Genomic DNA, 11,831 nt, shown 5'->3' with positions numbered 1-11,831 from the left:
AACTGGACTCGCCCTGTGAAGCTCCAAGCGCACAGAAATTCATATGAAAAGCACATAGCGACATCTCCTTCCAAGAATCATAATCATTTGTTAACCACACACACACACACAGGGAAAATAAAATAAAACAAATAAATCCCCAACAAATTGTTGTGAGAAGCTTCATGTAGGGCACTACTTTTTCCTTTCTGCCCAACCACACAAGCCTGTGCAGAAGGAAGCGGTGAAAGTTTTTTTTCTTTTTTGGTTTATTTAAAAAAAAAAAAAAAAAAAAAAAATGTGTGTGAAATACAATAAGAAAAAATACAGCAAACAATAACTAACATAGAGAAGATTTCATTTTTGCTCTATTTGGTCATATTTCTCAACATTAACCACACCCCTGTATAATAATAAATTAAAGATTAAGACAGCCAGTTAAAGACTAATGACTAAAACTACCCGTGAAACCAATAAAAACCAAACTAACTAAATACTTTCAAAACTAAAGTGAAATAAACAAACCCTTTCTAGCTACTAAACTAACGAAAACAAATATTAAAAATCTGACAAGTTACAACCTTTAAGATAGGTATGCAAGTAACTAGCTTACAGATACTGCTGTCATACAGTTACACACAAAAAAAAGAGTGAAAGGGAAAAGAGGAAAAAAAAAAGCAGACAAATGTTTACCTCCAATTACTCAACTGATCTGTCCCCTCATTTCCCCAAATTTTTTAAAGCATTTCTTTTGCCCCCCCCCCCTTACTGCACACATTTGGACGGTAGGGGGCAGTTACCTCCTGGGGGAATGCATTTATGTAGGAAGAGGTTTATTCACAGGTGAAAGTGTAACAGTTACTGTTTCCACATCGAGCACACTACCCTGACACTGGAACATCTGCACGTGTCTGTTTTTGGATGCTCTGAGAGCGACGTGGCGAGTTTAGTTCCATAATATCTGAGAGAAGGCAGGTGTCGCTAACACTGGGGTCGACATAAGTGGTTCTCAAACTGCACAGGTGTGGGCAACAAGGTGAAAAATACTTCTGTGTGTATTTTAGGGAGTCTGTTAGTTGCACTGGACCATCTCCAGTGAGATAAAAATTCTTTTTTGGACCACTCTTCCACATTACTGACAAATTCAAACTGTGGGGTGTTATTTTTTCCCCTCCCACAGAGTTTGAGAACCCCAGATCTGTACTGCGAGGTGTGAGGTGAACATCTTCTCATCCTCCGTCCCCTAATAACCATAGGAGGGACACGTAGGCATCATTTATCGCTTTAGCTCCAGGGCAGGTCTGAACTTCTTAATTTTGGAGAACCAGAAAAATAACATGCAATTCTGGGTGTGTCCTCGAGACTTCAACTTCAAGCCAGTCACTTCCCAATTTAACTTCTCATCTTTTCCAAGAACAAATATAAGGCAGGTCCGCGGAGGATGCGGACCCTCCCTCGTGACCAAGAAAAACAAAACAAAACAAAAAAAATCTATGTGCAGCAGGGGTTCCTGTTTCAGTAAGCACTGCCAGCAACTCAATCTTTGAATGCATCCTGACAAAGATGATAAATGAGTTTCTGACCTGGTAAAAATACAGGGTGCAACCAATCACACCCCCAATTTAAGACTCTTCCCCCCTCCCTCACACACTCACACACACACCGTGTTTTATCAGTTTCAATGCCACTCACCGCATTTCACAACCATTGTCAAGTCTGTACTAACGACAAAATTTACAAAAAAAAAATAAAAAATCCCAAGTTGCTGATTCCTCTCCTCGTTTCTGAGAACAAACATGTCCTTAGTAACAGATGAGTTTCAGCTTTCTATTTATAATGCCACGGTGCCAGCAGGACTGTGAATGTTTATAAAAGCTTTGTGTGCTCAAGATGACAAACAAAGTTACAGCAAATGCCATCCATGGCACCCTTATGGCACGAGAAACAACATGAAAAAACATGTCCGTTTTAGCAGTAATACTTTTTTTAGGTGGTGGATTTTATCTTAAAAGCGTCTCTGAATGACTGTCGTATCAGCCCACCAGGATGACAAAAATAAAATCCCTCAACCTTTCTCCTTGCATCCTTTAATAAAGCAGCCTCACGGGATTGTTCCTTCCTCTGTGACAGGGTGCTCGTTTTGTTCTTTCGCATTTCTGCGTCTTAAAAGAGAAAAATAAAAAAGGTGTACACTCTCTGGCCATACAAAGTAAGAGAAAATCAGCATAAAGAGGGGAAACGTTTACAGTATTTAGCATGTAAGGTGTGCATGTATATAGAGTTAATTCTATAATATTATTTTCCACTTTTTGTACATCAACAACAAAAAAAGAGGACTTGGTTTGTAGTGTAGGGTGTGGTAAAGTGGTGACGTTGTCTCCACAGGACAGTCATCAGGTAAAGTCTTTGTTGGTTTCACTCTGAGGTTCACAGTCTAGCACAAGCAAACAAAAAAATCTCTCACAGACACACACATCTGTGAGAGCCGCAGTGTTTTATCTCCCGTTTTATCTCCATTTCCCTCCTGCAGGTGTCAGTGAAAGGTAGTGGCTGGAGATGCGCGGATACAACGGGGAGGAGGATGACTCTGCTGTGTGATGTGATGATTTCAATACTGGGATGGAAGCACGTAAACCGGGGTTTGACTGATATCGGTCACCTGTGCCGTCTTTAATACGTTTTCTATTCAATACCTCTGTTAAATAGGAGGTATTAACAGGTTTAGCTGTGTTTGATCAACATGCTCAGAATCAGTACACTTGTGTAGCATCAACGCCCTCTGAGCGGGGGGGGGGGCCTTTGATAACTGTATTTTGGCTCTGACATTACCAGTTTACACAAATTTACTACAAGTACACAGAGCTGAAGTCCACCAGAGTGAAGATACGTCCTTGCTCAAAAAGACAAACCTCACACTAGTGGACTTTGAGGGCTCTGTGTTAAAAAGATGTGGACTTGACAGTAACAGCTGTGGTTACAGGCAGACGTCATCATTAGCTAGTCTAATAAAGAAATGTGTTAAGGTTATTGGCTGGGCCTGATATTATATAAACTGTGCCCAGCGGGTGAAAATAAGATTAAAAAAGATTAAAAAGTTTACGTTTTAAGGAAAAACTGTTGCATAAGCACAACAAACTCACTCATACCAACTACTTTGGCTACCCCATTCTTGCATAATTATAGAGATTGGATACAAAGATTGATCAGGACATTACTGTGACAGTTTATCTGATCACATGTATTTAAACAGTGGTTTAACTTTTGGATTTGTATTAAAATTAAATATTAGTTACTTTAAATTGGAAAACCTGTACCTGAGTACGACTGCAGATTTTAGTTAAGATAAAAACCCCATGTTTCCCCCAACCTGAGTGAAAACTTTAGGTGTGTAAGCACGCTAAAGCAAAATCCTATTGTTCTTATATCTTTTAAACTATGATTATACAAAAAAGTTTAGCAAGTTCTTGACTTGTTTGTTTCTTGGTTGCCTCAAAACGGTTAAATAAAGGCCTTTCTCGTCAAACCGTTAACGGACCTTCCAGTGTCATCCTGGGTGAACCAATACATGCTGCCATGTACTTCAGTGTGTCTGCAGTGATGTTTCACAATGCAGGCAAACCGATATCAGTCCGACCACAGGGTGAACTCTTAATATGACTGGGGTTCATCAAAAAGACATTAGACAAGATCAGCCAACACATCACATGTTGGGGTGGGTAGGAAACACTGACCAGTTTAGCTCAGAGTTTCATATAGTGTGTGCTTGCAGAAATCTTCTTCTATTCCAGCATGACGAAACTGAAAGCGAGGGGATGTGCTGGAGGTGACGGGAGCCTGCGCTTCTCAGCTCTCGTCGTCTGGATAGTACTGTTCCAACAACCGAACGTGGGTGAAAGGAAAGTGGCCTCGTTTGCCTTTGCATTCACCCTCCCATTGGCCGTTCACGTTGATCTTGGTCACTTTTACGGTGTCCCCCACCTGTTAAATAATAAAAAGAAAAGTCAGGCCTATTCTGCAATCCTTACACGTCCTCTTCACGCTCTAAATAAACTGTGACACATGCAAGTCAAAGTTATCAATACAAGCTCAGCGTCTGATTTCTATCAAAGCCCGCAGAAAGAAATGCATTGATGTGATATTGATTGACCCATCTTCATTTTACAGCTGTAGAGCAGAGAAACCATACAGGCCAAATTACAGGACTTCCACATTCGTCAGCTTTCATCTGATAATCAGATCCGGCCGGTTTGATCCGCTTCATTTACTCAACGAGATGCTGTGTTCGTGTTTGGCTGAATTTTCCCTTCCTAGTGTGAGTGACATATTTATCCCATGAAGGTCATTTTTGTGGACACAGAAGCTGGAAATGGACACCAGATGCAATTCACATTTTTCATAAATTAGATATAGATTTGAGTATATTGGCCTTCAAAATACTATGAAAGTTAATTCAATATCAGCTAATACATTAATAAAAGGTTTTCTTTTTACTCCTTAGAAATTAGTATCACCCCAATAATCCAGCCTCAGTCTTTATTAAATGCACAAATAGTCTATATTTGGACACTGGCTGCAAAATTTCTGCCAACCACTTTAACAACAGCAGACATTTATAAAACAGTGCAATGCCATCTCGTCTGCTTTACCTCACACCATCTTCCACTTGTGATAATTCAAACACTGCAGTGGCTTCTGTCCTTACCGATGAGAGTCAAATAAACAGTGGATTTTAAGCAGGGGGCTCTGCTGACAGCAGTTCATCCAAAGACTGGATGCGCCAAGCAGATTAAATTTACTTGAGCTGTCTTTTTTCTTTCTTTTGGAACTACGCATCATTACTGTAAATTTTTTTTTCTCCGTTAAATCAGTTCCAGCCAGTGTTGGGGCTGTTACCAAACATGTAAGTTTTTACCTTTTAAACACTCACAAATTACTTATTTACTCCTTGTAGAAAGTAAATTCTTACACTGCTTATTCCATCCTGTGAACTTCCCAGTTTACAGTGTAACACTAAACCTTTCATATTGCTGTCAGAGTAATGAGGACACGCAGAAGATCTTTCGTTTGGGTGGTGAGGGACACAAAGTCACCCACTGAGGAGTTTTGGGTCCAGACTAATGAGTGTTTTTCACCATAAAGCCAGAGTCTCAAGGGAAATCGCCAGAGAACAGAGGCCTGGGTGGGAATGAGCTTGCACGCCTCGGGAAACCTGCACAGCAAATCAAAGCAAACTACCAACGGCCACAAGCCGCCAAACACAGACAGAGGGAGAGATCCTCAGTGATCCGGAAACAGAGGCGGCTCTTAATAAACCTTCCTCAGGTTTTACTTACAGAAAACCTGTGAGTGTTACCTCCTATATATAGTAGGTCTGTATGGTCTTGGCTCGCACTCAGCATTTACAAACGACTGAAAACGCAGCGCTGCAAAGCCAAAAGGCATTAATACCACACGCAAACAAGAAATCAGAAGCATTGTAAGGAAAATAAATGCAGAAAGATTCATATTTCTAAATCCCTGTTTGTTTGTTTGTTTGTTTTTTAGTTCCATAATTGCTGGAAACAATCGTAATGAAATTAAAATCCAGTTACCGGCCCTGCCTTAGATTAAAGGACGTTATCAGGTCGTCACAGCATTTGGCTTTGCAGACCTGCCATCATGCTCGGTGTGGTGGGTTGTTGTTTCTGGCCAGAGCAGTTTGCACTTAAGGCTACGTTCACACTGCAGGTCTTGATGCTCAATTCCGATTTTTTGATCAAATCCGATTTTTTTGTCTGCTTGTTCACACTACAAAAAAAAAAGCGACAGCAAACGCGCTCTAGTGTGAACGTTAAAAGCAGCCCGCATGCGCAAAAGAAGACGTCACACACAGCGCGCTCTGTTTAGACCCAGACCAAACAATATTGTTTGACTGATGGCCCTTAATATAAAGACTTCAGACTTTATGTTTCCCAATTTTTGCTTTAAGTTATTTTGTCATTTACATAATAATGTAGATAACCTAATAATGATCCTTATTGCTGTTTTAGAGGAGCGGTGCTTCAAAGGATAGCTGCAGATTTCTGTCAGAATCTGCAGATTATACAGTACAAATAAAATGTTCACGTTGTCTTCCCAACAGTTTCACTAACATCTACACTTGATGGCCAGGAAGCGTTCGCGATGTCTTCTCCGGCACTGATAATTGGCGTCTGTCTCGTGTCAGTGACGTAAAAGACTGATTTAATGCGACATGACCGTTCAAACAGCAGTCTCTTTCTAAAACATCGGATATGTATCGGATTCAGTACCACATACGAAAGTGACCCAGATCGGATGTGAAAATATCGGATTTGTGCCGTTCACACTGTCATAGCATGATCAGATATGGGTCGCATAGGGTAAAAAAAAAAATCGGATTTGATGCGCTTTCGCCTGCAGTGTGAACGTAGCCTTACTGTCACATTCTTGCAGCTTCGTGCTATAAATCAGAATCACTCCTCAGAAGCTTCACATCTTTTCTCCTGCATATAAAAAGAAATCCTGGAAATACTTTTACTGTCCGGAGGTTACAGTATTGCTGTTTAACTAGCTGTAATTTCATTAAACTGTTCATATTCCGAATCACAGACTAATGTAATCAGATTGTAACCCACTGCTACAGCTCAATGGAGCACATCGACTATAGTTCCATCGACGGACAACGCCGATTATGGTCAACATGCACGGTGATGTGCTTCACTACAGTTTCACATTGCATCTCCATATACAACGACCATTTCCAACACAGACGTGTCTGGGCGTGCACACACAGGTTCACACCTGCAGAAACACCATCCATCATAGTCAAAGGAGAGAAAACAGCAGGATATTTCTGACTTTTGTACTCGTTTAAGCTGGAGATGCTCTCATATCTTCTCCTTGACTCTTCCCCACCAGGTATACTTGTCAGTGAAAAACTGAGCTGTGTGTGAGAGACAGGTGAGATCTACACATAAGAAAACAACCCAAACTGGCCATACAGTACACCTATACGAGGAAGGTAGATAAGCATGTTTGGGCCAAACACTGCGCATTATGGAGGGTGGATAACCTCTGCCGCCTAGCACGGATGCTGTTGACAATTAGCAATCCAACACAGGTAACAGGATGACTGGACTATGGAGCAAATCACCCAACCCTGATATCAGAGCTGAAAAAAATAAATAAATGGAAAAGCTAAAAGTTTAGTTGGCCAAACGGCAAACGTGTGCAATGTGGAGACACTGAGTCCAGATTACTGTAGAATGTACTATTCAGTACATCACCACAAAGCAACTTAAAAGCGTTGTGCTCCACTGGACCTCAGTGGTAATGAATGTTCAATGCAACTTTCACATTAACCCATTGGGCTGCAGTGTGTGCATGAAGAGAGGCCACTGTAAAGGATCTATGTCTCCACTCTGAATGTCCTCATGCTCGCTGTCAGCCTGCATTTGTAAAGACACAGTGTGCGTGCTCACATGCATGAGTAAGCCATTATAACAATCGGGACAATCTACGCCGCCTCGGCTCGGACCCTTTTGAAAGTGGAAAATAAGGGGGGGAGAGTGATTCACAATAAACAAGAGGAAAGTAACTGGTGATAAGATTAGTACCTCCAGAGCCAGCGCCGTCTTGTCGTAAGCGTTGGGCACCCGCTTCTGAATTGCCCGGGCATAGACCGGCCCGTTCTGTAGGTTTGGGAGCTGAGTGTTGACCACAGGCTGAGCATACGGGCCCGGTTCCCCCAGAGCGGTGGCCTGAGGAGAACCTGTTCCATCTGTGCTGCCCATTACCCCGCCAACATGGCCGCCTTGTCCGGTCCCTGCGGGTACCGGACTAAGACTGGCTGCAGTGGGCGAAGAGGGTCGGAACCTTTCCACATAAGGCACAGGGATCATCCCGACTCGGCCCTCCTGGTTCTTGGCGTGCCACCACTGCTCCTCTGGTTTCTCCAGCACGCGCAAGATGTCCCCCCTGCGGAAGGGGAGGTCCTCATAGTCGTTGCCAGGGAAGTCAAACAGTGCCCGGACATACTCGCCTTCCTCGGTCTGCTGGGGAGGTCCGACAGCGGGGGGGCTGATGAGGCCTGACTGCCTGCCTCTGTTCACAGGCTCTATGAGCGTTGTGGTGTCCAGGTAGTGGATCTTGTAGAACTCCAGCAGAGCCGGCAGCCCATCAAACTCCTGATCCCCAATCCGAAACCGAGAAGGAGCCAATCCTGGTGGAAGAAATGAGACTTTATTAGCTTGCTGAAAAATAAAAAAAATTAGGACAAACCCCTATTTCATAATAAAATAATAATAATTTTGCCACCTAGCCTGTTTGTTTTTTCTTTAATAAACACGTTAAGCTGTGCACACATAACCATTTTAGTGAAAGAGATGAAAGAGAAAATGAAAGTGTGCAAAGAGTCATGTGATCAATGTTACCTAATATAACTTAATAAGCAGTTATATAAATCTCTTGATATTAGAAGACAACTAATAACAGATATGAATAAGACCAAAGGCAGGTAGGTTCCTTTAGATCGACATGCAACATTAACAGTGATGATACTGTATTGTGATCGCAACTGCAGAATGACTGCCATCCCTCCCATCCTCAGTAGTCTGAATTCTCAAGTACATTTGCCAAATAGTGTACTGAGCAAGCACACAAGTACAAACTTGGTGGTGTTAGAGAAACACCCACTGAAGTGGAGCTGTCCACTGTGTTTGTGCTGTTGGTGCCTGTGGGAAAATTTGTCATGTAACTAACTGACACATTAGACCTGAGCGGATTGATTTTTGAGGGATAATAAAATTGACAATGCATCAATAAAGGCAAACAGTATCTAGCCTACTTCTCACTGATTTACTAATTTCCACGAGGGCTTGGTACAGCCAGCTAAACGACAGAAGAGAAGAGCAGCAGAGCAAGTTTCTGCAGGGCGTGGATTCAGGAATGACTCAATTATGACACTGTGTCACTTTGAGTTCAACTGTCCTGACTCAAACAGCACCACAGCTGAATTAAGCACTTGTTTGTCATTTCAAAATAAATGTGACAACTATGAGGTGAATCATTTTGCGTACAGTCTTTTACCGTCTATGAGGCCATCCCCTGATTTACTACTGGGAAACAAGACACAGGGAAGTTCAGAAAGGACGAGGATTGTGCAACAGCCATTAAGAGCCTCAAGCACAACGGCAAAACCTGCAAGTACGGGTGTGTGTGTGCAATAGGGCCTGATCACAGACATTCCTGAAGCACCAATCTGACCAGTCATCCCTCCGTTGTGACAGCGGAACTTCCCCAGTTCATTCAACCTCTGCAGCAGCAGCAGCAGTAATAACAGTTGCTCACACCAGCTCACCTTACCTCTTTACCTGCTGAAGGGTAGTCCTGCTGCTAAACAGGGACAAAACACCGCCAAAAAATATATTACCCTTAACAAAAACAGCGGCTGAATGACTAAAATGCGGTTGTTTACTATCCTTTAAAGAAACCTCCATCAACCACACATGGGGATTAGATTCAATAATACTACTCATCTTCATTTTTCAGTTAAAAGCAACACTGACTCACAGAACTTAGTAAAACTATATACCAGTTTTAAAAAACAGCTTTAATAATCACGGAAAGTTATAAACCTGCATGTTACTGTACATATATGTTAGTGGCTTTAGGGAAGTAATGTTAATTAGACAATTCCAGAAAGGAGTTCAATGTTGCCTGAGGAGTTTGTGGGCGGATAGTGGAGATTTATTACATACATGCCGACTTTTTAAAATAGTTTTAAAAACCCAGAAAGATGTAGATTTATAGGGTAAATAGGGGGAAAACATTTTGGATTTAGTAAAATCTTGTTAAATAGGACAATTCCTAAAGGTAGTCTGGCTGGTTTGCGGAAAGAGGTGTGTACAGCATACCTACAAAGTTTTGTTTTGCATCCAAGATTTCATTATTATATGAATAATGATTTTAAAACTGAGCTTCAAAAACACTAAAATAAATAAATGTGTAAATCTCTAATGGTAAGATTTGAGTGCTTGTGGAGTTACTCTGATTTTTTTAAAATTGGACAATTCCTAAGGGGAGTCTGGCGTGGCTTGGGGTTCGAGTGGGCGGTAGAGAGGTGTGTAAACCACATGTATAACGTTTTGTTGAACAGAGTGGTGATTTTTGTTATTACAAATACGCCGACTTAAAAAAGAAGCCTCCAAAACGCGAAAAGGTTGTAAATTTATTTGGTAAAACCAGGATATATTTGTGGATCTACTACTGTCTTGATCAATTAGACAATTCCGAAAGGGAGTCTGGCGCTGCTTGAAGAGCGAGTGAGCTAAATCCTAGCAAAGCAGGTTTAAAATGAAAGTACTCCTTATGTTAGAGCCAAGGGAACACGAAGAGGGTCACGTTCAGTTAAAGTGAGAAGTAGACCAACGTTACCTGATCCAGATTGTCTGTTGTTGCTGATACTGTTGACGATATAATGGGACACTCTGGAGTTCTCCGACACGGAGAGCACGTAGTCTCCGGGGATAGTTATCGAGTCCCTCACGAGGAAAACACCATGTCTCTGTCCCTGTAAAAGAGAAACCGCCTCCTGGCGGCTCAGTCTCCCCCAATACCAGCTTGCACGGTCTTCGGCATCAAAATTACCGGCCATGGCTGTGAAATCCCTTCCAAGGCTTGAGGCCTTTCCCCTTCGCCTCTCCCTATCCGCAACTCATACAAAAACTTTGGTTGACTAACACTCCCGCTGGAAAAACGTCACAACGGCACGATTTTCGTAACGTCTAAGCGTAATATCAAGGGGTTTATTTCGGCGGAACGAATTCTGCACCACAAATCCAAATTATCTACTTTTTGTTGTTTAAAATAACTAAAAAAATCATAACTATCGTGCAACAAGAAACTCCGAGGCTGAAATGGCGGATCTAGGGAAAAGTTGACCTCATCTACCGGAAGGGATGCCCGGTCAATGGGAAGCGGTGCGTTCACGCCCATTAAAAGATTGGAAATCTACCAAACGAGCTTTCATCTCCGTTTAAATTACGGCTACATTTAATGCGGATGCCTTCTGTTTATATTAGTTTGCATGTGTTTTTTTTACTGATTATGTCGTCTTTGTCTTAGCTCACAAATGTACAAATTTTAAATCCTTGACATGACTGGAAGCCAAGCATCGCTCACCGACCGTAAGTTTATGTTGAAACAACAAAGGCACCACAGAAATTAAAAAGCGTTAACATTGTGAAAATCGTAAAATACATCTTTTGGGTTTGCTAGTTGTTGGTTTGTTTGTTTGTTTTTAGCATTCTTTAAGAGATCAAAATAAACTTAATATAAACTTTTGTTTATATATTAATACCGTCCTTGAATGGACTTGCACCAAATAAGTATGCCTCTATAAGAAGGAAAACAAAATATTAATAAAGATCTTAAATCTCATTAGCCTTTTTCTCAGGTTAGTTAGTCTGATGCTTAATTTCTTCCCGTATTTTAAATCACAAATTAAATAATGAATTAACCTCCGTCAGTTTTACCACCTACACCCAGGCCTGATTACTGCCACATCTATTGAATCAAGACTTGACTTAAACAGAACCTGTCTGGCAAAGTTAGGGACATCACCAATTTAGAAAGGGTTACAAATCCATTTCCAAGGCTTTGAGACTCCAGCGAAACAAATTGAGAGCTATTATATACAAATGGAGAAAACTTGGAACAGTGGTGAATCTTCCAAGGAGTAGCCAACATAATCAATGACTCATCCAGGAGGTTACAAAAGCAGTTCTTAGTGAAGGGTGGCACAACCAGTTATTAGGTTTAGGGGAAATTACTTTTTCACATAGGGACAGGTA

At 41.5% G+C, this 11,831-nt stretch overlaps 1 protein-coding gene across 1 annotated transcript; it reads right to left on the bottom strand.

Moving 5' to 3' along the window:
• Positions 1-299: 299 nt before the first annotated feature.
• Positions 300-10,929, bottom strand: LOC102212110 (adapter molecule crk-like). The gene is made up of 3 exons (XM_005725367.1): positions 10,414-10,929; positions 7,596-8,200; positions 300-3,957 (listed from the first exon to the last, which is right to left on the bottom strand). Exons 1-3 carry the CDS (start codon positions 10,631-10,633, stop codon positions 3,823-3,825), a joined length of 960 nt encoding a protein of 319 aa, XP_005725424.1. The 5' UTR covers positions 10,634-10,929; the 3' UTR covers positions 300-3,822.
• Positions 10,930-11,831: the final 902 nt, after the last annotated feature.

This window comes from Pundamilia nyererei, unplaced genomic scaffold (assembly GCF_000239375.1).
Source record: "Pundamilia nyererei isolate P.nyererei 1_Seehausen unplaced genomic scaffold, PunNye1.0 scaffold00015, whole genome shotgun sequence".
NCBI classification, from domain to species: Eukaryota; Metazoa; Chordata; class Actinopteri; order Cichliformes; family Cichlidae; genus Pundamilia; species Pundamilia nyererei.
This window is presented reverse-complemented; position numbering and strand designations above follow the sequence as displayed.